This window comes from Macrotis lagotis, chromosome 2, assembly GCF_037893015.1.
Source record: "Macrotis lagotis isolate mMagLag1 chromosome 2, bilby.v1.9.chrom.fasta, whole genome shotgun sequence".
In the NCBI taxonomy this organism is placed as follows: Eukaryota; Metazoa; Chordata; class Mammalia; order Peramelemorphia; family Peramelidae; genus Macrotis; species Macrotis lagotis.
This window is the reverse complement of record NC_133659.1, coordinates 15,043,437-15,070,021: the sequence shown is the minus strand read 5'-3', so window position 1 is coordinate 15,070,021 and position 26,585 is coordinate 15,043,437. Positions and strand designations below refer to the sequence as shown.

Genomic DNA, 26,585 nt, shown 5'->3' with positions numbered 1-26,585 from the left:
AACTTTGTCCCATTTTACTGGGTATGACATTCTAACTCACTGTTTCAGAATTAGACCCTGGGGGCAGCTAGGCGGTGCAGTGGGTAGAGTCATGGCCCTGGAGTCAGGAGGATCTGAGTTTGTATCTGGTCTCATATACTTAATAATTACTTAGCTGTGTGGCTTGGGCAAGCCACTTAACCCCAATGCATTGTAAAAACCGAAAAAAAGTGACTGCACAATTAGACTGTTATTTTCATTTTGAAGTTAAATCTAGCTTGACTAAGGTAGACTATTGTTTAGATGAAACTATTGGAAAGATCCCAGGCTGTAGGTTCCTTTGGCCTATTCCTTTCTTTGTAAAATGGATTTGACAACACTTTCACTAGAATGCAACAAGATTTTCCCTTTTTGGTCCATACCTGTGGTTTTTCTCTGTGAGTAACTCTATATCCCAGTGCACATCTGAGGTTCTTCAGTTTATAGACTAAAGAGTTGCATCACCTTGAAATTGTTTTTTCTGGCCCTCTCATTTCATGGATAGTGGAGCAAGGGCCCATTTAGGTTAAGTGACTGTCCCAAGGCCACACAGAAAGAATCAGAGGTGGGATGTTTTTCTAAGCATATTTGGGACAACATTGAACCAACTTCCAAGCATGATGATTTTGTTAACCTTAATGGATAATGTAGCTCATTATAACTTTTATAAATCTTTTTTATTTTTTTGTTTGTTATTCTCTTATCACTTTCATCCTCCACTTCCCCTGAGGGATGGTTTCTTGTGCTTTGCTGTGTTCTTTTAAACTGGTTTTATCTTCATTGCTACTCTCTGCCTTATGAGATCGTTCTGCTCATAATTGACTATCATCCTTCTTTGTAATATTTTACAAGCAAGTTTATATTCTAATATGGTATTCCTGTGTTGGCTATCTCTCTCTGATTGACATGTAAAGATGCTTGTTAAATGTGGCAATGAATTTACACAGATTAAAACTGCTAGGGAAATTATATGCATTGTTGATGTGATTTCTTTTATCTATTTCCTATCTTTTATTGTTATTTTCTGGTTTAAACAGTTCAGGGTTAAGTTGCTTCAATTAAATTGCATTCCTTTTTCTTACTCCATTCAATATGATCTTAGTTGAGATGGATCTAAAGTGGGTCTGTCAATAGATGACCAACTCAGGAATAACTCCCACACCAATAACAAGTCTTTTTCAATTCATCAAAATCTTAGCAGTCTCACTTTTGATATTTGCCCTATCCACTGTCTGTCATGTTTTTCTCAAAGAAAATGCTCATGCCATGAAGGCACAAGGCTTCATTGTAGTCTGCAATTTTTATCTTTTCTTGTTCCTTTTTCCTGAACCAAGATTTTCCATATACTTCTGACTGCCTTCCGCTTTTCTCACCATTGCATTGGTGTCTCCAAGTTTCAGAGTGCACATTGAATTCACTGCTACTCCAGTGATTCATTGGGGCAAGGCAGTGACCCTGAATACTTGAAAGCTGTGCCAGCCAATCATACTTTCTTAACAGGTTACCTCAAGCTGGAAAGTCTTCAAGTTTAACAGATCAAGTCTTTTTTTTTTTTTTCCTGAGGACCAATCTCACTAACTCTGATTGTCACATCCCTGTCTCCTGGTGATGAGTTTGCTAGGCCTTGGCCCTGGCTATTCTGCAGCACCTTTCTGCTTCCATTATTGATGTGAGCAGAGGGTGTGAAAAATCACAGGGTGTTCGAACCTCAATAAATTTTAATTTGACTGTTGGTACCATCAATGTGAGATCCTTGTTGGTTTACCGAGATGTGGACATCATCTTGTTGAAGCATCTGAATAATATCATTCTTAATGCCTTTTTCTTTTTTTTTTTATTGTAAACTCTTTCCTTCCCTCTTTCCCTTTCTTCCCATTGAGAAAGCAAGAAAACAAAACCTGTTACACATATGTACAATTAAACAAAACAAATTCCCCCAATAGGGGGATATACACGTGGGTGGATGTGTATATGGATGTGACTCACTCTGCACCCGGAGTCCATCCTCTCTCTGTCTTGAGGTAGTAGTGTTGACAGTTTTTTCTATAAATCAACCAAAAGGAGGAACTTGTAGCTAAGTGACAGGCTAGCTTACAGGGACTTTTTGGAAAGTCAGGGAAAGTAGTTGGTGGAGGGGCTGTCATCCTACACTCAAAGGTAACAAAAAGCATTATTTCATGGACTATTTAGTCTTCAAATATTACATTATTATGATGTTTGTCAAAATACCACTGTGAAAATGATGATTGGTTTATGCAGCAGTATTAGTCGCTGTAGAGAAAGTATGTAAAGAACTTGATAAGCCCCTTCACAATAAAACTATCAGTAAGAATACTGCAGAATTATAATGTAAGTGTAAAGCAGTTTATCATGAATGATTTCTTAGGAGTTTCTTGCTGCAATTTTTTTGAAAAGAAAATCTCAAATGTTGATTAAAATCGATTTTAGCTACAAGAATTGAAATCGACTATAAATTTCACCCAAGTTACTTGCTGATAATTGCTTAGGCTAAAAATGGCAAGTTATCTGAGATGACTTTTGAGAAATTTGTCTAGGAAATGTTTTTGGAAGAACATTCATGATCTAGAAGACTTAAACATCCCTGCTGTCCTTTCCCTCCAACTCGCAGCTAAGAGGTTTTTAGACTCCAGAGGAGACCTTTGTAGATCTAGGGTCCTTTAGGGAGAAAAGGGTACTGAAACAAAATGGTGATGATCTTATCTTTGTCAGGGGCCTCAATTATTCCAGGAGAACAGTCTTACTATACAGTAGTTACCTAATTTCTACATTGCTCATAAGTATAATTAGGTCCATTATAAATTCATGTTATTCAAACTCAACCAGACCCTCTGCAGTTAGGTAATCCTTTGATTCCTCCCTAATTAATTCCTTATCTCATTCCCTAAGAAACGCTTCAAAACATTCTTCTCTTCCTTTCTCAGGTCTTCTATACTTCCCCCTCTCCCCACTCTACCACCTACCTACTCACTCTCCCCACCTTCATCTGAAGCTCCTGCTTCTTTATTGAGAAAATTGAAACCATTCAATGTCAGCTCCCTTTTCTCACAATCCCTTCATCTCAAAATGCTTTTACAACACCTCCAGGGCTCGCTTCCTTTCTCCCAGTATCCTCCCCCATGAGGTGTCCCTTCTCTTTGCCAAAGCCAACCTCTCTTCATATGCCATTGATCCCAACTCTTCCTATATTCTCTAGCAGATCTCCTCAGTTATTTCCCCCTTCTCTACCTAAAATTTCCCTTGCTCTCCTGGGCCTTTTCCAGCTTCCCTCAAAAGACTTTCAAGATTCCCATCCTTAAAATACCCTCTCCAGACTCTGCCATCCCCCCCTAGTTTGCCATCAGTATATTCTCCCTCTTTTTTTAGAGAAACTCTTTGAAGAAACTGTCTGGGCTCACTTCTTCCTTCCCCAGATCTTTGTAGTTTGGATGGCATCCTAATTACTCCGTGAAACTGCTCTTCAAAGTTATCAAAGTCATTACCAACTGAATCTCGCTCTTCTGCACCCGTTTACTCCACCAGATACTGTGGGATGCCCTTTCCTGGTATCTTCTGTTGTCTCACAACCCTCTCCTAGTTTGACCATTCTTTCTAGGACTCCTTTGGTCAGGGCTGTTCTCCTGGAATCCCACAGGCCCAAACGAAGAGAAGACGGTCCACAGTTTGTCCCACTATCATATTTTCCATGTCACACATCTAGAGGTGATGAGATTCAATCAGCTCCCCTAAGTCTAATTCTCATCCTTGCTGATGTCTCATAGATTAATCTCTCTGGCCCATCTTCTCCCTGAACTTCAGCCTGACATCATGAGATCCCTTTGTATTCAAACTAAACTGATCTCTGTTTCCTCATCCATGACCTTTCATCTCCCCTCTGCACACTGACCCCAGCCCCCTCCCCTTCGTGAGTCCATGGCCTCCTCCCTGAAGCTCCAGAGACTCTCTCCCTTGCTTCGAGACACAGGGCAAGCACAGCCTTCTTCAAGAATCCCAAACCACTGCCCTTCCTGCTGGCAAAGCCCCTTGGAACGCTTTGTATTGATATTCTTTATTTGTTCTGTCTCTACTCTGTGGATATGTCATCTGTATTTATCACAGCAGGAGCTTGATAGCATCTATGCTGACAATTGTTAATACTTATCTATCTAGCACTTTGTACTCCTAGCAACCCGGGGAAATAGGTGCTCTTACTGTTCTAATCTCATCGAAGGGGAACTGAGGCACAGAGAGTTCGAGTGATTCGTCTGGGATCCTACGAGGATCTGAGAAAGGACTCAAAAACAGAGTTCTGTCCTCTCTGCTGCCAGCTTACTGTTGGATTGATTGAATCAATAAACATATATATTAAATGATGACTGTGGGCTGCTCACTTTCCTAAGTCCAGGGGAACAAGACAAAAACAAGACAGTCCTTTCTCTTACATAGATTGCCTTCTATCAAGGAAAACTGTTCATTAAAAGTTGATACAGAAGATAGATTTTTAAAAGGAGCAGATTGTATATGGAAGCTTAGAAGAGGCTTTTTGTAGAGGTTCATCCATTATCAAAAAGGATTCTTAGAAAAGTCAAAGAAGGACTGCGTGTCACATTCTGGGTCCCAGCCCACATGAAGATGTGGAGATGCACAGGAAGGGCAGTGATGTATCACCCAGGTTCAGAGATAAGGTGGTACCGTGGGCTTGGAATGATTCCACAGGGGAGCTTAGATTTGAACTTAGAGATACATGGAGCCAGGTGAAGTAGGGAAGACCAGAGCAGATGGGGAGCTAGGTAGGAAGTCATTGCAGAATATTGGTAGTAGGTGAGGGGGCCCTAAATGATGAGGGGAGTGACTGTGGGGAAAGGTGTTGGGCAAGGATGAGATTTGGTAGCAGATGGGAGGTGGGGCTAAGGTTGTGAAGCTAGGGAACAGGACACAAAGCAGACTGCTCCTAGACACCTGAGAGGTCAGCAAGTCCTGCTGAGGACTGTGGGACAGAATCTGGTCCAGTCCTCCTTCCACTGCACTACAGCTTGCTCTTCTGGGGTCATGGAGAACATGTGGGGCTGGGAACCAGGAAACCTGGGCCAGGTGGTGATGGATGGGCAGGGCTTGGGGGTAGGGTAAGGGGTGGATGGGCAGAGCATCAGCCATTATCTGCATGGGGACCCAGTTTTCACATTGTACAACAGACGTGTCTGGTGCATACCTCTTGGCCAGGCCATAGGAGATAAATAGTACTTTGTGTCTGCCTTGATGAAACTTCTTATTCTTAAATATACAATACTCTGTACCTTTAATGCAGAAGAGAATAGTTGGCATGTTAGAAACTGCATACAAAGCAGGGTAACAATCAGTAACCACCATTATTGGGAAAAGCGGATACATACCTGTATTTGCACCTGCATAAGGAAATCCGTCAGTTGATGGAGTGTGGCATAGCCAGTGTGTCCCAGGTGAACCTTGACCCAAGTCTTCCCAACATCAAGGATGGCTCTCTTGTTCACAAATATATTAAATTTATAACTGATTTTTAATAGAAAAGTGTGTGTCTCAAAAGGTCTACACTTTCATATTGAGCTGAACCTTTTATGAAGAGATTGTAAACAATATAGTTATCTGAATTGAAATAAAATTTTAAATTATAATTTAAAACCTCTACCTTTGATGATGAAATGTAAAGCATAAAAGATACAATTATCTGTTTGGAAACGTGTTCCTCTTGGATACAAGTCTTGAAAGAGCATGTCTGAATGTTTATTATTATGACTTTTCTCCGCTTTATCCATCACCATCACCCAAAAGTAAATGGATTACCTTAACACCAGTTGTATCTGAAATAGGTCAGCATCTCTTGTTAGTCCATTCAGAGTTTCAATCTAGGAAGGAAGTCATCTGAAATTATGGTGTACTCTTCTTTGCTATTAATAGTTGCACTTGAACTGTGTGCTTTTATCTCTTGGTGTTATAGCATCTTGTTGGAAATTTTTTTTTAATGTTTCCTAACTATATACTTTCCTGTGAAATTATGATTGAATGGAAGTATTAGAATGTTGGGTTCTAGTCCTAATTCCTCCCTCACCACCCTGTAAAACTTTGAATCCATTTAACCTATTTTTGTTAATTTTTTAATTAAAGTGATTAATCTCTCTCTCCCTGTCTCGTAGGAATGTTACAAAGTTGCTAAAATAATATGTCTGAAAATGTTTTGAGTTCTTTGGAGAAAATTTTGAAAGATAAGGACTTCCTTCTTTGCAAGATCTGGCTATGAAGTAATGAGACTGGTTTCCTTCTGTGGCTTATGGGAAAAGGTACTCATTACTTTATAGACCTACCTTGTATAGTGATCAGTATGTTGTGGATACTTGGACCACAGGGGAAAGGGTACATTCTAGAGTTAGACGGGCCAGATTCACTCTCACCACCTGTACAATCATTTGACTTCCCTGGTCCTCTAGAAAATGAGAGAATTAGATACATTAGCCTCTGGGATCCCTGATGGCTCTGGAGCCATGATATGGAGAACTTAAAATAGAGTTGTCCCCTGAATACTTCATCTTTTAGATTTCAAGTATTTAAAAGGGAAAGTTTCCTTCCTTTTATGAAATAGGGTAGATCACTGAAAACTAAATATAGTTTCTTGCTGTTAGCAAGACCTTCATTTGCTCATTTTAAAATTCAATTCTTTCCAGGCAAAGTGAGATGCGACATAATTTTTCAAATTTTCTAATTTAATTTTCTAATGAATTTATTTTTAAACATAGGATAGAAAGATTTGCCCTTAATAATATGAAGGTGAATTTAGCCTCAGCTATATGATGTCTTCCCTTTTTTATCAGAATCAAAGTAAATAACCATATTGGATTAAATATGTTTTCATGGTTATTGTGATACCTTTTTCTCAGCAAGTACTGGATGATTATTTAAAAACCTCTATTTAACAGCTGTTCAAATATCCACAACCTTTTTGCAGGAAAGGACCTTTGTAAAGCCAACTGCAAAGCCTTCTTACTTTTCTAGTATAAGAGACCATCTGCCAGTTGAACAAAAATATGCACATGACTTGGAAATGTGCTGAATCAAAGACTTTGTTTATTTGTATTCCCCCCATATTTCTACCTTACTCTGGAATGGCAAATCTGTCTGATTTCTGCTCATGTCCATAGTCCCATCTTCATGTTGGAGAAAGCTTTGTTCTGAATTAACATGTCAGAAATGCCTTTCAGGGATGTAAGATTCTAGTTACTCAGGCCTGAAATTGCTTTCCCTTTTTCCCTCTATCCAGTCAGTTTTCAGGTTCTCCAGGCCTTCTCTCAGGGGCCCACATCCTCTCTGGACTCTTGTGGCAGTCTTGATTCCTGCCTCCCCACATTCTTTTTCGTCCTTTTTTTCCTCCAGGCTGCACCAACCTCAGTGGGCTTCTTCTAGCTCTCCTCACTGCTCTCACTTTGACATTCTCTGCCCCAGGACCTCTTTTGATTATTTTTAGGGTTTTTTTCTTAACAAGGCAATGGGGTTGGGGCGGCTGGGTGGCGCAGTGAATAGAGCCCCTGCCTTGGAGTCAGGAGAACCTGGGTTCAAATCCAACTTCAGACACTTAATAATTACCTAGTCGTGTGGCCTTGGGCAAGCCACTTAACCCCATTGCCTTGAAAAATCTGAACCAAAAAAAAGCAAGGCAATGGGGTTAAGTGACTTGCCTAAGGTCACACAGCTAGGTAATTATCAAATGTCTTGGATTTGAACTCAGGTCTCCCGAGTCCCAGGACAGTACTCTATCTCCTATGCCACCTAACTGCCCCAAGACCTCTTTTGATGTAGAGGAACCTAGAAGGCCACCTCCATACTCCTAACTCTGACACTCAGCTTCTCACCAGCTGGTCCCAATCTGGCCTGTCCAGCCTCCAGACTCAGGTATTATTTTTTTTTAGGTTGTTGCAAGGCAAATGGGGTTAAGTGGCTTGCCCAAGGCCACACGGCTAGGTCATTATTAAGTGTCTGAGACCGGATTTGAACCCAGGTACTCCTGACTCCAAGGCCGGTGCTTTATCCACTACGCCACCTAGCCGCCCTCAAGTATTATCCTTAATGAAGCTTCCATCCCTTCTCAATTCTGCCTGTCCCCCAGGATCTAGCTCCAAAATTACTGCTTTTCTCTTTTTCAGGAATGGCAATGTGCACAGTCAAAGGGCTGCTTCTTCTTGGAAGAAAATGGTGAGATTGTCAGTCATCAGTACAAGGTCCACTTCTCTCAGAGGTCCATGGTTTATCTTACTATTAGACCACTGAACTTGAGTAAAGAAGAAGGCAAGTTTCTAGTTCTCATCTTTTCTTTTAGAAAGTTGAAAAGTGAAGAGATGTCAAGTGTGTTTGTATTCCATGTTCTCATTTGATGAAGAAATCAATTCCATAGTACTAAGAGTAGATGAGAGTTTGAAGATCCAAAATCTTGGTACCAATCGTTTTTTTTTTTTTAATTTTAAAATCTATAAAAGCAAGGAAAAATCTTCTCCTTAGTATATGATTAAAATGATCAGTGTACTAATTTTTAGATTTTCTATTTCTGATCTTAATTTTTTTGTTTTAATAAATTTGAGAAAAGGTCTTGTGAAACATTGAAAATCTTCCTCTTCCCTTAAATTCAATACCTCTAGGGTGATATATTTTGGGTAAGATGTTTTTTCAGAATTCAGGTGAATCCTGAAATTATTTTGACTCCAAAGTTTGATGTCAAATTGATTTAAACATCCTTTTTCTAGTCATTTCAGCCATAAATTGTTCTGCTCCTTTGCTATGCATAAACAAAGGTTGTTACTAAATAGCATGGGCTGTGCCCATCTTGTTCATTCCTTGCGTTGAACCTTTCAGCAGCTTGCTATGTAAACATTTCCAGTGAAGGATTTTTCTAATTGCAATACTGTGTACATGTATCTGATATCGATGTAACACTGGGGTGGAAGGATAGATGCTTTTTTGAAAGTAGACCTTTGATTTCATTCACTGGGGAACTCTTCATTAACATCAAATGGCAAATTCTATCACTTGGAGCCTTAGAGAATTGCCAGAGGTCGGAGCAGTGTGGGGCTAACCCTCCAGCTGCTGGAGTTCCCAGGCAGGGCTTGGTCTGCCTTTATCCAGCACCCGTACTCTTCCCTAATGTGCAGATTTTCTCCCAGCCATGAACCTAAAATGAAAAGTCTAGAGATGGTCACACTTGGGCTTCTTAGAAAACTTACTCAGTTTATGTGTTCATCCTGCACAAGACATTTTAGTGTCCTTCAGAGAAGATGACTAACTGCCATTGTTCCCCCTCCCCACAAGAAATAGACAGAAATTCCTTTTGGAAATGATTTCTGGTTTCCAGGACTGTTTTTATGGACTTTTTTTTTCAGTCCTAGGATATGAATTTATTTAATGAAAAAATAATCATCCATCATTCTAAAAACTAGCATTTCTATTCAGCAGTTCCTTAGACATTTCTTGAGCTCCTACTCTGGGCCAGGTAGTGTTCTAAAAATTAAAAGAAAGACAAGTCCCTGTGTTCTATGAGTTTAGTTGGGGACAAAAGAAATTGGAAAGGGGCTGGAAGGACTCCAGTGCCTCTTGTGTGATCAAGACAAACTGATCCTCTCAGCAGCCCTTGGAAGGAGGACAAGCAGCCCTGGTTTACAGATGAGGAAACTGAGGTAAACATACTTTTCTTCTGAAATTTGGAACAAGAATTGATCATAGCAGCTGGGTGACACAGTGGGTGAAGCACTAGAAACCCTGAGTTCAACACCTCCCTCAGATATGGACAAACTGGCTGACCTTGGCTTCATCTACCTCCATGTCCTCATCTGTTAAATAGAAATAATAATAGCAATGTCTCAGGTCTTTGTGAGGCTAAAATGAGATGCTAATTGTAAAGTGTAGTGTAAACCGCAGATCATCATGACTCTGGACAATCATCCACAGCAGCTGTATCCAATTAGTCTGTGAACAAACAGGGATTGTGGTTTTGATTGGCCATCTGCATCAAAAATTAATAAATCGTGGGATGGGTTGAGGCAGAAAGAATTCTTGTCCTTACACATTGCATTCTGTGGCTGCACAGTGTTAAGTTTTGTGTCCGAAAATAAACAGGAATAAGCCATTTTGGAGTGGTTAAAAAAATTTTGGTGGGAAGTTCAAGAGGGTGTATATGTATACACACACACACACACACACACACACACACACACACACACACACACAAACTTACAGTTACTCAAGAAAAAGACTAATTTATGGTGGTTAAAGGAATTTCTGGATGTTTGTTTGTAGGTTCATTATCTCCTTGGTTGTCGGTGGATACGGCTTTGTATCTTCTCAAGGAAAATGAAGCTCCAACGAGTCTACAGCTTGTTTGTTTTACTGAGCTACGGAATAGAGAAGTACCCATTTTTCTTCACCTAATATTTTTAGTTCAGAAGTGAGGGAGAGAGTGTATGCTTTGTGCCTGTCGCAAATTCTCAGATTACTTGTTGAGAATTTTGTCCAAGCAACGTGAGCAACGATCTCAAGGCTAGGAAACCTGGGTTGTGGTCCTGAATATGCTCATTGGACAAACTTGGAGACTGTGAACAAACCCTCCCGAGACCTTGGTCTCCTCATCTGTTTAAATAAAGATTTGCATCCATGACCCCTAAGACCATAAACTCCAAAATTCAATTCAAGAAGCATTGGGTTCCTCTGTTGTAGAGGGCAGTATGTGAAATGCTCAGAGATCAAAATCCATTGCTTCCCACTGAGAAAACAACAGGGACACAGATAAATATAAAATGAGATTTTTGGTTAGGGACAACAGCAGTCTGAGGCAGCCCTGCAGCTGAGCCTTCAAGGAAACTGAGGCTTCTGAGGCTGATGCTTGGGGGAAGAGAGAGGGCTTTTCTGCCTGTGCCCCTCAGGACATGGGGTGGGCTGTAGTGTGGGGAAGACATCAGTAAGAGGCAGAGCCCATGCACTAGGTCACTTCATTTGATCCTAGCACTAGCCTAATGAGATGGCTATGGTAGCTATCTCCATTTTACAGTTGAGGAAACAGGACTTGGATTCAGGGTCATGCTTGATATTGACTCCCAAGCCCACACACTGCTGTGTTCCTAATGGGACCTCTTAAATGGCAACCTCTCCACCATGTCTTTAATTAGGATTTTTATGCCTGTCTCAGTATTTAATGAATTATTGAATAAAAGTAAAGATTCTCTATGGAACATCCTATCAGGAATCTCTTTTTTATTGTTTAGCCTCTGCCCTTTCAATCTCATAGGGATCTAATCCAATATTGTTATATTAGATTGTGTTATGAAATTTTAATCAGTCTGAACCTTGCTCAGAACAGCAGCACCACTAGAAAATTCTCACCCGGACAAAGTTTAGGGTTTTCATGGAAAAAAGATTGATAATAATGGATTTTTTTTTCTAAATAAAAAGCATGTGATACTTTGGGCAAGTTAGTTTAGCTGTTTTTCTCAATTATCTTACTAAAAAAGAGAAAAATATCACGTTCACTTAGTTGAGACTTGATTTATATTTGCAGAGTTCAAAAATATATCAATAGAACAAAATGGTTTTTTAAAAACCTCAGTTTTACCCATGGAATTGTTCTGATTTTTTCTAATTATGTATTTACTCAGAGGCCGAATATGTGAGGCAGATACATCAGTGTGGCCATTCATTTTATGAGAACTACAAAATGCATCTGCTACATAACAGAAATAATACGATTCAAGGACTTACTGCAGTCTCATATTTAATCTTTATATAGGCCCAACGACAGACAAATATTTCCCTGATGTAATGTTATATAAAAGTCTTTATTGTAGGCCTCCAACAGACAAGTGTAGTTATAGGCAAGGAAATATTAAATGACAGAAGTTAATGTTTTGGCCAAACTCTTCTTCAGAGCTGACGACCAAGTTAAGTTCCAGATAAAGCATTGTCCAAAACGATATCTTTTCCCATTTTGTTTTAGGTAAAATGACTTTCATATGAGATTGCCTCTCTGTAAAATGTTAGTCTATCAGAAAGCCTGTAATAAAGTTTGAATGAGATTCTGCTTGCCCTTTTATTATACACATTTCTGTTTGTGTGAAGGAGGTATAATTTGTCATATTTACAAAGGTTTTTTTTTATTTTTAGTTTCAGAATTACTTTCTTTAAAGAGAGTTTTCAGTAACTGTAAAAGTTGATTTTCCACCCTCTGCCTTCTATAGTGACTTTGAGGGTTGAGTACAGAGGGAAGTTACAAAGTTAGAGATCAAGGAACAATGAGTGAAGCAGTCCCCATGAATCCCCATTCATGTAGACCCATCCCCCCTTACTTATCTGAATGAATATAAGGGTCCCCCCTCAAATGGTGCTAATAGTTCCTCTATGTCTGTGAGAGCAGTTGATCAAGGTCCAATTCAGGCCACAAGAACAACCCTCTGAGGTGTCCAAACTGGAGGAAATCCCAGCTCTGGACATTCAGCAAGTCTCCTGACTTCCCCAGGTCTTAGTGGTAGGCGCAGAGGACCAGCGCTCCAGGTGGCCTCAGACACAACTTCCCTGGGAGACCTTGGACAACTCAGCAGACATCTTTCTACTTCGTTTCTTGGCCACTGAGTGTTAGTGGAGGTGGTGGCCAGATGGCCCCGTGCTCAGCTCAACACTAATACTTTGTCCGAGAGGGTACCAGGGCCCCCCCACCAAGTCAATTCCATAGAGAGCCCTGGAGGCCAAGGTCTCACCAGGGCCAGTGCCACAGCAGGAAGCTTCCTTCCCACAGGTCAAGACCGCTTTCATCAAGATTGTTGAAAAACTGGCTGCTCTGTTCAGGGCCTGGGGAAGGAGACCTGGAGGAGCTCTGTTCTTGGTGGTGGACCACCATTGTGGGAGCTTCAAGGCTCAAACCAGAGCCACTTTCAGAGGTGGTCTGTCATGCTGAGTGAGCACACCGAAGACAGATTGTAAGCAGTGAGGTGGCCAGACCAGGCCTGTGCTGCCTGAGGCCAAAACTTGGGAGAAGACATAAAATGAGCTCTTCCTAGATGATGGACTTTGAGGATTAGGTTATAACTCCTGAAATACTCAGCATCTTGTTCTAAAATAAGACCTCTGGAGAACCCCCCCCACCACCTCAGTGAAGGCTCCTGTACTTAGACTTAGCTCACTTCTTTAATGACAGTTTTATCAAAACAGGAATGCACATTTCCTTTAAGATTGATATTTTCTGGCAGCGGCTAGGTGGCGCAGTGGATAGACCACCAGCCCTGGAGTCAGGAGGACCTGAGTTCAAATGTGACCTCAGACACTTAATAATTACCTAGCTGTTGTGACCTTGGGCAAGCCACTTAACCCTTAACTTAACACTTAACCTGGCAAAAACCTAAAAAAAAAAAAATCTTAAAAAAATAGATTGATATCTTCTTAGAGAATTATACTAATTTTTGATTAAACATATTTCCATAAAACGAGGTCATTGAGTTAGATGATCTCAAATAGTACTTCAAGCACTAAATATATCAATGACATTTAAATCAGTAAGACAGTATATGTATGGGGTCTTTCCTATGTGACAAAATGCCTATTTTGTGGGTCCCTTCTAGCCCCCATTGTGCCAGTTAGCCTTTTTTGTGCTTAGGTTGTGACTCCAAGCCTCTCCCTGGGTCAAGAGAGGACTTTAAGCCCCTGGGGGGCTCCTTGGGGCAGGGAAACAGGAGGTGGACAGGACCCCAAAGGATAACTTGGCCTTTGGTAGCTCCATCACCCGGGAGAAGTTGAAGCAGATGGTCCCCTCTGGTCACAGTACGTTTACTTGTTGAAGAATGTCCACCCTGCATGAAAAGGGTGACTGAGACTTCTTTCTTCACTGTTCAGCAGTCAAACATTATTAAATAGATATTAACTTCTTTAGAGAAAAGAAAGGAGCATTTATTAAGCACCTACTATGTGCCGGCTCTGTGCTAAGCCCTTTAGAAACGCTGTTCCCAATAGCCCTGGAGGAGGGTGCTGTCTCTGTGATCAAAGCAATGGTCTGAATCCTCTATGGAGTCTGTCCAGAGGGAGCTAAGTGGGATGGCCTCAGTAAGGGAGTACTCCATTCTAGCTGTCCTCCCTCCTCCCTTACTATGCTATAGTTATCAGCTATTACTCCTTTTAGCCTCCAGACACTGATTGTTATTTAGATCTTAGCAACTCTTGGTAACCATCTAGTCAGTCATCATTGTGTTTCTTATCCATAGTGATGAAATCATGAACCCTGGGTTTGAATTCTGCCTTTAGCACTATATTACCTGTGTGTTCTTGGGTAAGATATTTCTCTAACCTGGGTCTCAGTTTCCTCATCTGTAAAATGAGGTTGGGCTTTATGATTTCTAAGGTCTATTCTAGTTCTAATTCTATTATATTGTGAAGTCATAGATTGCTTAGAGTGGTGAATATTGATTTTAAACACATCCAAAGTTAACATTTATAAAGATTTATAAGAGTTTCATTTTATTCTTTTTGAGAATAGATGTATGGATGGAGTGGTGAATTAGGACCAGGACTTTACTATTTAATTCCTTTCACAACTGGCTGTTGGCTGAAGAAGGGGAAAAACCATGTTACAGAAGAAACCAAGCTTGTGTGCAAAAGTGAAAAGGGAGAATTATTTCTTACAAAGAAATTTAGGTAAGCTTTGTTTCTAATAGGATCATGGCCCCTTTTCCCTAATTCTGCAAGGGAGAATTGTTTCTTACAAAGAAATTTGGGTAATTTTGTTTCTGTAGGACCATGACCCATTTTCCCTAATTCCATAAGGTAAACCAACCTTCCTTCAGGGCCTTTTCTTTTTAGTCATACTATGTCTGTGTACTGCTCTTATATGATTCCTTCTTTGTGATGCTGTTTGTCCTGGGTAGACTCACTATGCACCTCTTCATTTCCCTTCAGTAATCTGAAGACACTGGAAGATTCCAGGACTTGGAGCCCTAGAGCATCACTGAAAGATGATGGTGTTAAATAAATAGCAGAACCTTAGAGTCATTAAAAGAATCAGACTTTTTTTCCCATAGGCAGTCCAGGCCATTCTCCTGTTTCTAGGTAATTGACTCATTTTTAAATGTTAAATGTCAATTAATGCTCTCTTTATCAACAGAAGGGAGCTATTTGGGTTTTTGGTTTTTGTGAGGAAATGAGGTTAACTGACTTCCCCAAGGTCCTACAGCTAATAAGCATCAAGTGTCTTGAGATCAGGTTTGAAATCAGATCCTCCTGACTCCAGGGACAGTGCCCTATCCTCTGCAACACCTATCTGCCCCCTGAGTAGAGTTCTGCAGCCTGTCATCATTGTAGTTTTTACATTATTATTGTCATCATTCTCACCACTCAACTCTACAAATGTTCGTCTATCTTTCCAAATTTGGGGGGGGGGGGGTACAGTAATTCTTCTTCATCCATTTATGCATTCTGTGTAACTTGGTAAAAATCACTTCCAACCATAAATTTGCCTGCTTCCTTTCTACCCAAGACCATCACTGCCCTAGACATAGAAAATGCAAGATACATTTAATTAGCTATGACTGGAGTAGCCAGTGACCCATAGCCAGCCGGAGATGCCATTTCTCTCCTGATTAGCCAAACCACTAAGCAGGGAGGCTCTGAGGCCTAGGACTGTGTGTCTCTGAGTCAATAGATGAGTCTCTAATGACATTCAAAACCTCTTTTAAAAACACTGTCTTTTTTCCTCTCCTTTTTTTTAATTCTTTCAGCATTGATAAATGAGTCTTCTTTACTTCTAGCCAGCCTATCCTTCATGTTCCTCAGGTGAAGTCCCCTTTTAGTTCTAGGCCTTGTGAACTAATAAAACCAGCTTGGAAGCATGGATGGAAATCATGAGATTTTCTGCTTTAAATTTTCCTTTTACCAATATGTTTTTCAGTTTATTTTTTAGAGGTAAGAAATTATGCTGACCTCTTTTTCTTTTTGTATATTTGATTTAGATCAGCTTTATCAGACATATTTGATATCATTGATTTAGATGGAAATGGTCTTATTAGCCTTGATGAATATAACTTTTTTGAACTGAGGACTAGTGGTGAGAAATGTGATGAAGATGCCTGGGCTATCTGCAAAGGTAAATAAACTTTTTTCTTCTTAAAACTAGAATGGCAATATAAATAAACCCAGTAGGAAACTGTTGTCCTTTTTCTCTTTGGTCCAAAGTGATATGACAAGTTTAAAATTGGTTAAAAAAAACATTTTTGCTCTTTATCCAGTCATGGACTAGAAATTTCTTGAAAGGTTTTGATTTATTATTTTTCTTTGTCTTGTAGTGCAGAAGTGTCTCCAACTAGAAAGGGAGGCTAAAAAGCTGTTTTAGGCCATTCCAGCTTTTAGGCCTCTGCCCTAATAATATAAATTAATTAAGTATAAATTAATCAATGAGCATTTATTTTCTGCGCAGGAGTTACGTTGGTGCTGGGACACAAGGCAGAAGAGAAATAGACCCCACCTTCTCATAGTTTACATGAGAACTCTATAACTGACAAGTATGTAGAATTGTAGAATAGATGTGTGTAGAATAAACACAAAAGATATAGGAGTTTAATATGCAGCAGACATGGCATGCTGAATCTTCTTAGAAATTAAGAATACTACAGGTGATGGTGAGGAGGGAATGCACCCCAGGAGCAGGGAAGAGCCAGGCCCAGCATCGAGACGGGTGATGGAAGGAGACGGACCAGCAGGCAGTTGTAAATTTTTTTATAGAGGAAATCAATTTTATCAAAATGTGACTAAAATCCTGAAGGGGGAGAGAGAAGGAGGGGGAGAGTATACTAGGCAGATTGTAGGAAACTGTTGTCCTTACTTTTGAGAGACTTCTTTGTAAATTTACAAATGCTAATTTTACCATTCTCAAATGTACATTTATATCCTAAAGTTTCATATAAATATTTGAAAAAACAGGTAAATCATATAGTGCTTCTTTTTCCCTAAAACCAGAGAATTTTGATACAAAGAAGAATGAACTTACAAGGCAGGGATTTATGGATCTCAATCTAATGGAAGCCAATGATAGAGAAGGAGATCCTAGTGACCTCTGGGTGACTCTGCACTCAATGGGTTACAACAAAGCTCTGGAAATGGTAGAGGTAAAAAGTATTTAAACTTTGCCTATATTTTATATTTAAAAACCTTTTTTCTTTTTACCTGCAAAACCAGGAACCTGGGAAATGAACATTTTATGTATTGCATGAATTTCAAATAAAGCTCCAAGACTCTTGTAACCTGTACCCTACTCATTCAAAATATATAGAGATATACATATATATATATATGCATACACACACACACACACACACACACACACACACACACACACAAACACACATCAGTCTTGCCTATGTTTGCAGTCTTGTTTCTGCTCCCTCTTGAACAAAATTTGATTGTTGCCAGAGTTGGACGTGAAAAGGGGACCATTTCATGACTTCACAAGTGTATAAATAACATAGGCAGAAAAAGCTTAAGGTGCCAATGCATTTCTGTAGAGACCCTCCTGGTAGTCCCTTCTTATTCCCCAAGAACGTGATCTGTATTCTTGTAAAGGAAGGAAGAATGATCCCTTTTGAAATATAAAAATTCTGGTATTTGGGGACTGCTTCTTCAATAACCTGATGCATACAAAGAGTGATTCAGAGCAAATCTAAAAGGATAAGATATGAATAGTTAGGCTTTTCTGTTTCAATGTCAAGTTGGCCCTCTGGCCAGAACCCAGATCAGAGCAAATATGTTTGCCTTCTTGAGATGGCAATATGGATTTGTAAGATTAGCCCTGATGTTAACCTGTTTGGGGCTTATATCATATTAATCCTTGGTTACATTCCTGTTTGAAAACCACTTAAAATAGGAAAATTAATCCAAACATTTTTCACCAAAATTCTGTGGACAGAATTCAAATTCATATGGGAAATAGGACCTAAAGATCTCAAATTATGGGGAGATTTTTCTTACCTGAAACAAACAGATTGAGAATATCTGCCCATTTCTCCTGGTTCTGACCTTTAATGAATAGCAAAAAATAGTGATAGATAGCCCTTCAGACTCTTGAGAAAATTACCATGCTCCCCATTCTCCCATTCTTCCCACCCCTTGCCATATAACACACATGCATGCAAATGTCTTTTATACTCTATGATATTTACAATTCCTTCAACTGACCATCATTCTGAAATAAAATCCAGACTTTTCCCAATCAAGCTTCCCTTCCCTCTCCAGTTTATCATGGTCCCTCCTAAAATGTCATCATGCCTATTGTTATGGAATGGCCAGTGAGGCCATCACTTCCCTATACCTGGCAGCTGGACCCAAGATCACATGAGCTTCCTTGGCTGCTCCATCTCACCACTGACTCATAGCTCTTGTTGGTCCACCCAAACCCTCAGAACTTCTTCAGACTCTTTGGCTGTGTCTCACCCATCTCATACTGAGGAAGTCAAATTTTTAACCTCGAAGTAAGACTTATATTCCCTTCCCTTCCACATATGCCCTACCTTCCTCCCCTAGCCATCCCTTTCAACAAAAAAATTAAAAAATGAGAAAGAGACAGCTGGTCAAACCACAGTCCATCACCCAAGGCTGCCTATGTGGGCAGGGTGCCAACTATCCTTCCCCACTTCTTTGTTTTCTAACTTCCTCTTTGTGAAGTTAGGGCATGATGGTGTTTCGGATTGAGGTGCTTCTTTCTTCAGACCTCAATGTTGGGGCTCTGTTGACTTTGTCCTGCCTCAGCTCCCATCGGTCTTCGGTCTCTAATTCTTGAGCAGTGTTCTTCCACTCATTTTCCCCAGCTTCGTGGTGTTGCCACCACAGAAAAGGTTGTTTTAGGTGGTGCCTTGCAGGCAGTTGCATGGGGAGCAAGGGTGGGTCCAAAAACAACATTTTGGTCTCTTTGTTTTAATTCTAGGCCCTACCTCTGTCTACAAGAGGGGGGCCAATTTACTGTACTAGCAGTGAGTACACTGTCTCTTTACAGGCCCCCAACTTTGATAGCTTTCACATTCTGTTTGCTCAGGGTCACTTTTTTTGATTTGCATTTTATTCATTTTTTATTTGAAAAGGATTTTTTTTAATCTTCTGCAATTAGGTTTAGTTTTGTTTGTTTTTTTTAGGTTTTTGCAAGGCAAATGGGGTTAAGTGGCTTGCCCAAGGCCACACAGGTAATGAGGTGTCTGAGACCAGATTTGAACCCAGGTACTCCTGACTCCAGGGCCAGGTGCTCTATCCACTGCGCCACCTAGCCGCCCCGCAATTATTCTTTTGAGAACTGTTTATTCATATTCTCTGACTGTTTATTGGACAGTGGTTCTTGGTCATCTCAATTTACCTTTACTTTCTGTATCTTAAATAATTTCATTTGAATCAACTCTGGGTTTTCTGAATTCTGCCTCTTATCCTATCCTGTTTTGTGTTACTACAGATTTGACAACAGTGCCAGGTATGCCTTAATCCAAGTCATTGATAAAAATGTTAAACAACACAGGACCAACCACACCCTGATGGGGTACTCCTCTAGAGACCAAACAATTAATAACTAATCATTATTCTGTTCTCATTTCCCTGGGTGTCTCTGTCTTTTTTATAATCATAGCAGAAGTGATTTTGTTGAATACTTCACTAAAATCCAAGAAAACTTTAAGTGTAGTAATCCTATCAGTGTTTCCCACAGATTTAAAAAAATGGAAAAAACCTCTTTGATCTTACCTCTTCCTTCAGCATTACTTTAGCTCAGCTCCTTGAAGTTATCCTTTTCCTTCAGTGCCTCTCATTTCCTCTCCTTGCACTCTTTTCTTCAACACTAAAATCTGTGTCCAGTGTTATCCTACAAGGAAATTGCTTCTTCTAAAATCAGTCAAGATTTAATTGCTCCATATGGTCTTGCCTCAATCCTCCCAAGCCCTGACCTCCTTACAGCCCTGGACACTGTCAGTTCCTTTCTCCTGAATACTCTTTCTTGGGGTGGGGGGACATTGCTCTTTCTCTGGTGTTCTCTTGTTTGGCCTTTCTTCTTCTTCCCTCTTCTTTGCTAATTCTTCATCCATGTTATGACCACTGTCTGTAGGTGACTTAATTCTCTATATATTTAAGAAATGAGGCTTTTATCAGAGATATGTTGTAAAGATTTTTTCCCAGCTTTCTGCTTTCCTTCTAATCTTGGCTGCATTGGTTTTGTTTGTGCAAAACCTTTTAAATTTAATATAATCAGTTATCTATTTTACATTTTGTAAAGCTCTCTATCTGTAGTTTGGTCACAGAGTCTTTCCTTTTCCATAGATCTGACAGGTAAACTATTCCTTGCTCTTCTAATTTGCTTTTGATGTCATCCTTTATGTCTAAATCATGTAACTATTTTGACCTTACCTTGGTAAATGATGTGAAATGTTAGTCTGTACCTAGTTTCTGCCAGACTGGTTTTTCCCACATTTTTCTTGAATAGGGAGCGCTTGCCCCAAAATCTTGCATCTTTGGGTTTATCAGACATTAGGTTGCTATGCTCATTTACTACTGTATATTGTGTCCCTAATCCCTTCTACTGATCCATTGTTCTATTTTTTTAGCCTATATCCAATTATTTAAATGTCAGTCAGCCACTGTCCTTGATTCTTTTGATATTCTTGAATTTTTGTTCTTCCAGATGAATTTTATTATTTTTAATTGCTCTAATAGTTGCTAGTTTGATTGGTATGGAACTGAATAAGTAAATGAACTTAAGCAGAATTGTCATTTTTAATATATTGACTTAGCTTCCCCTTGAGCAATTAACATTTCTCCCATTGTTTAGAACTTTATTTGTGTGAAAAGTGTTTTCATACAGGATTCATGCAGGGTTTGTCTTGGCAGGTAGTTTTCCAAGCATTTTATATTATATATAGTTATTTTAAGTGAGATTTTTCTGTCCTCTTCCTGCTGGATTTTGTTGGTAATATGTAGAAAGACTGACTATTTGTGTGGGTTTATTTTATATCCTGCAACTTGACTGAAGTTATTAATTGTTTAAGCTACTTTTTATTTTCTTAGGGTTCTCTAAATAGGTCATCATATCATCTGCAGAGTTTTGTTTCCTTGTTGCCTGTTCTTATTCCTTCAATTTCTTTTTCTTGTCTTCCTGCACTTCTAGTACAATATTAAATAATAGTGGTGATGTTGAACATCTTTCTTTCACCCCGATCTTAGTGAGAAAATTTTTCAGAATAATTTTTCTAAAACCTAAATCTTTCATCGCTCTTTCTGTTCAGTAAATTCCAGTGGCTCCCTATTACCTCCAGGAACAAGTGAAAATAATAAGATAAAAATAATAGCAATAAGAGTTTAATGAGTGCCTACCATGTGCCAAGCACTTTATAAATGTGATCTTGTTTGATCCTTACAAGAAGGCCTATTTACATTTAAGGAAACTGAGTCAAACAGAGATTAAGTGACTTGACCAGGGTCCCAGAGCTCTTAGCATCTGGAGCTAGCTCTTCACCCCCCACCACCACCACTACACACACACAAACACACACGTACACATACCCACTCCCTCATTCCTGTATCCTCTGCCATCCCAGACTCCCTCCATGCTAGCTCATTCATATTCTAAGATTCCTTCCAACCATTCCATATCTGTTTTGTGCATGTCTTCTTACTTACACATTGTCTCCATTGGACTGGGAGTTTCAGGCAGGAACTTGTTGTTTTTAATGCCCAGTCAGCAGTGCCTGTACTTCACAAGTGCTTCATAAATGTTTATGTATTATTAACATAGTTTCTCATACCTAATTTTTATGAAGCTATTCCTCTAATAAGGACCTCCCCCATTAGATTCTCCCCAATTATCCTTTTAATAATAGGTTCAGAATTTTACAGTCTCCATTTTTCCATCATTGGATGCCCCCCCCCCCCCTTAGCAATGATATGCAATGTGTGGAGTACAGAGTTCTTGATTTGGAAGTTGGAGAAACCTGGATTCAAATCCTGCCTCTCTCCCTCGCTGAGCCTTATGACCATATCTCTCTATATCTGTTCCCCTATCTGAAACTGCACTCAGCATCTCCCCCCATCTTCCCTCTTATTCTGGAGGACATCATCATCTTCCTCCCTTTGAGTAATCACCTTTTTTTTTTTTTTCTGGAAGTCTTTTTCATTCCCTCTTCATTCTCATGCCTTCTCTTTGTAATTTCCTATTTACCCTGCATATTGTTCATGTTATTTGCATGTTGTCTCCCCAATTAGATTATAAACTCCTTGAGGGTGGGGATTCTCTTTGTCCCTCCAGCACTTAGTTCCCAATAAATTGATTGAGAATCCCATATGGAATTTTGTGAGGATGAAATAAATGATGGATAAAAGGACTTTGTAAAGTTAATATACTTACCAGTATCAGCTCTGGTTATTATTGTCTATGAGAAAAAAAATAAAATTACAGGAATAGAATTCATGTGAAGAGTTATTATAACAACAAAAAAGAGAAAAGAGCTGTCTGTTCAAAGATTTTCAAGGTAACTAAACCTATATTTGCAAAAACCCAGAACTGGAGAATGGTCAGCTACATTGGGGTATATTAATGAAATGGGAATGCTCTATAAAGTTTAATAAGTTCAGATTCCAGAAGCATTAATTGTGCTTCCTTTGAACAAGGCCTGTACTTTGCACTGTGATCACAACCATAGTTCCTAACTTCCAAGAACATGGATTCTGTTAGTGGGTTACTGAATGAATCCAGGCAGTGTAGCTTCAAGAACCAGAGAGCACTAATGACCAGGGGGCTCAGGGTGCCACGACTTGGGAGGTTTTAGGTCACAGAGAAGGGGCACTTGAGTCTTCCTCTTAGCGTTTATCATCAACATCATTTTACTTAGGATATTGAACATGTAGAAGAAAGAAATTTAGAAAGTTTTTTTTATTGTATGAAATAATACAAATCCAAAAAAGTAGAAACAGAAAAATGGATCTCATCATATGAAGAAAAATTGAAAAGTGAGGAATTATCCTGGAAACATACAGAGAGGAGCTAAAAAGTGATCTGTTATACCATGCCTGGAAATTGAATGTAGTCGCTGAACCCATTTAGTTTGTATTAATAGGAAAATATAATCTCTAATAAAAATAATTTTATAAGTAATAAATTTAAGTTAAATTTCTAAATTTTGAAAACTGCTATTACTATAAAGAAATACCACTTGTAAGTTTTCCATTGTGTCCTAATATGTTATCTCATTTCATCCTCACAACACTTTTGGAAGGCAGGTGCTGTCTTTACCTCCCATTTTACAAATGAGAAAACTGAGGAAGAGGTTTAAGAGCCTTGCCCAAGGCAGCCCTCTCTCTACTACACCATCCAGCTCTTTCCCTCAATAGCACTTTCCTAGATTAATAGGACTGGAAGTTTTTACAAAGATTTTCATTTGTTAGCTCTTTTAACCTCATGATCCTATGAAGTGAATTTTTTTTAATTTGCTTTTTAATGAAAAGAGGACTTTGAAAACATTTTCATAATTGTCTTCATGTTTTCACAAATTAAAGTTGTGACTATAAGTTTTAAAATAGAAAATTTAGTAGGAATTTGTTTTAAGCTTTGTGCAAATAAAACTAGCTTTTTTAAAATATCTGAAATCATTATTATAAAGGTGCTTTGGAGCTGTTTCCATTGGTAGGGATTGTTGGATTTTTTTTGCCAGTTTTAACAAGTGACTATAGCTTGCTAGTGCTGTATCAGTCAGTTTGGACTTTCAGTTGTTTTCCCTTATGCAGCCAGAGTAGGACATTGGAGAGAGCTGCTAGCCAAGACCAAGAAGGTGCTCTTGGGCAGACCTGTTGGCCAAAATCAGGCAGGTTTCCCAGACAGCCAACCTTTCCACAGCCTTCTGGACTTGCAAGCCTTTTAGCCAATCTAAGATTGTGAAAAAAAAATGTAGAAAGCCTTTTATCCAAAGGAAATCTTCATTGTGCCAAGAAGAAGCCCTCCTTTGTCTCTGTACTTAGTGAGCACTAGCCATGTGGATGCTTGTAGAAAAGTTTGAAGCCCCAGGGTCATCCTGCTGAGGCTTCTCACACCCATTTTTCCTTGGGAAGTTCAACCCCTCCAGTTCAAACCAGACTTAACACAGACCCTACTATGTGCAGAGCCCTGGGCCCAGCGTCCCCACCTCTTTATAGGCTTTGTCATCAAAGAAATATAGTCCAAATAAGTCCAAAATAGTCCAAATAAGTGGTGATAAGAGTGAGCAAAGCTGTGCAGCTAGGTGGCGCAGTGGATAGAGCACTGGCCCTGGAGTCAGGAGGGTCTGAGTTCAAATGCGACATCAGACACTTAATAATTACCTAGCTGTGTGGCCTTGAGCAAGCCACTTAACCCCATTGCCTTGCAAAAACTTAAAAAAAAAAGCGAGCAAAGCAAATGCAGGGACATGTTCTGTCTCAGAACACAGAAGAGTAAAATGTCACTTAGCTTTTTTGGGTTTGTGTTTTCTCCCTGCCAGGCGTGCCCATTCATCATTGACATCTATGCTGAGAAATGCCGCCCCAGAATTAAAGCTGTTCATATGGGGTTGGGCGGCAGTCACTTTGAGAAGGCCATCTGCAAGTCTGTCATCATGAAAGGCAGTGCCAAAACCATGGATAGCCAGGAAAATATCTTCCTACATACTTATAAAAGTGATTTCCGGATAACGTCAGTTATAGAAAATAAGGTATCAATTATAACTTTACTATGCTAACACTGCCTCATTTCCTTTCTGTGATTGGCAAAAGAATTAAACTTGCTGTTATTTCAGGATATGTTTTTAAATGTTCAGGAAAGCTGTTCTTCCCCTTTCTAGTTCCAGGGGATTCATAATTTAGGCCCAGTTATCCTAGAAGAACTCTGAAGTTTTTGTATTTAATTGTTTTATTCAAAAAACTGAAACAAAAAGGCATGAATTTGAAACTTTGCTTGATAGTTAAATTAATGTAAATTTCAGTTTGGTGCAAATAGAAACATTCAGATCAATTTAGAGTTGAACTTCTGGAAGATTTTCAACTCACCATAAAGGTTAAAGGTGACCTTCAGGTTACTGTGTGCCCAAGAGAGCACCGCTGTGTCAGCTGCCAGCTTCATGGTCTAGGAACTTTGCCTAATTTAGACTTGGGTCTGGCATTTATATGGTGCCTTCTGTGGGCTAAGGAAGCTCCTGACAAGCAGTATCTCCTTTGGTCAGTCACTGAGCAGTCTGGGTCCAATCCCCCAAGCTGGAGATGTAAATACAAAGAAGGAACTTATGATCCAACCAGAGAGGGAGGAAAGAAGCAGACCCTGCAGGACCTGGATGGAGATCCCCATTCTCATGAAGCTGGATTCACTTCCTCACTTACCTTTTTTATTCCAAGTCACCCCAGGGATTGCTGCCCCTTTTCTTGCATGTGGTATCCTGGGAGTTACTTGTCCTTCTTCACAGATCTTTTTCCTGTGTTGTTTCCAATTTTGACTGAAGGATTTGGTAGCTATATAGACAATTTTGTCTTCCACCCTGCCCTCATTCCCCATTCCCCATGGAAAGCCATTGTTTATTTCAGATCTTCTTCTGGGTACTTTAGTACCATTAACTCCCCAGAGATTATCAATTACACACTAAGCCATCGGTTGATTCCTTTAAGTTCCTGGGTAGTCTTATCATATAGCATCGTTTTTGTCTAAAACCTGTCATATTGACAGTCAGTTACATAGTTCTTGATAATCTCTAGCATTGTGAGATCCCAACATTGTGCTAGCTATCACGGAGTATCTAAGAGAAGAGGGCGGCCTGGCTTCTAGCTTCAGAAAGCCAAAAGTCTCTCATTGGATGCTTAGCCATTACACACTGATATTCAGTACAGTAATATGTCAGAAATAGTAAAAGAGTCAGGGAAGTCTTCATGGAAAGAGAAGGAATGGTAGGAGTTGGTTAGATGGAGAACAGTGCACATGCCAGACACAGGAGATAGGAGACCAAAAGGGGAAAAGGCAGAGAGTTGGGAAAGACTTAGATTTTCATGGTTATTTCCAATATTATGACTTACTGAAGTATGAACTAAAAATGTTATCTTTTTTATAGTCAGAAAATAAAGTGGTCATTCATGTCAACAATGAATTAAGTAAAAACCACATAAATAGCAGAAGTCTCAACATCTTCGCCCTGGAGGTAGCACCAAAGTCTACAATGGTAATTGATATTTTTCTCTAAGTTAAACTCTCAAAAATGGTTTGCTTTATGAAATAAAATATTATCATAATCTAATGACAGTAATCCACACGGCATTAATATGGATATTAATAGCATACCACCCCCAAGACTCTGCTGCTCTGTCATCTCCTTTATTTGTAAAATGGAGCTGAAACGTCACCTCACTACTCCATAGGCTGGTCAGAAAGCTTGCAATATATAATCCCTTCTCTTCCTGGAACTTTAAGGTTTACAAAACATTCCCCTCATGACAATCCTATGAAATAAACAGTACAGGTTTTGTTGTGACCAGGGCCTAGGGGATCCAGTGCCTTGCCCAAGGGCACAAAAGGAGGAGGGGCAGACCTGAGA

General features: G+C 39.5%; 1 protein-coding gene and 1 long non-coding RNA gene across 2 annotated transcripts in view; one reads left to right on the top strand and one right to left on the bottom strand.

Annotated features, from left to right (window-relative positions):
* The window catches only part of EFCAB7 (EF-hand calcium binding domain 7), a 59,552-nt gene that overhangs the window by 26,859 nt on the left and 6,108 nt on the right, over nucleotides 1–26,585 (top strand). Inside the window, exons 7-13 of the mRNA XM_074221257.1 lie at nucleotides 8,181–8,322; nucleotides 10,321–10,430; nucleotides 14,534–14,691; nucleotides 16,002–16,135; nucleotides 17,005–17,153; nucleotides 24,516–24,725; nucleotides 26,106–26,213. Coding sequence (XP_074077358.1) covers nucleotides 8,181–8,322; nucleotides 10,321–10,430; nucleotides 14,534–14,691; nucleotides 16,002–16,135; nucleotides 17,005–17,153; nucleotides 24,516–24,725; nucleotides 26,106–26,213 — 1,011 coding nt within the window. The remainder of the gene's footprint in view (nucleotides 1–8,180; nucleotides 8,323–10,320; nucleotides 10,431–14,533; nucleotides 14,692–16,001; nucleotides 16,136–17,004; nucleotides 17,154–24,515; nucleotides 24,726–26,105; nucleotides 26,214–26,585) is intronic.
* The window catches only part of LOC141512380 (uncharacterized), a 41,661-nt gene continuing 23,748 nt past the window's right edge, over nucleotides 8,673–26,585 (bottom strand). The window contains exons 2-4 of the long non-coding RNA XR_012475468.1: nucleotides 25,060–25,263; nucleotides 22,412–22,436; nucleotides 8,673–19,879 (exon numbers count right to left, since the gene is read on the bottom strand). This is a non-coding gene — a long non-coding RNA (uncharacterized LOC141512380). The remainder of the gene's footprint in view (nucleotides 19,880–22,411; nucleotides 22,437–25,059; nucleotides 25,264–26,585) is intronic.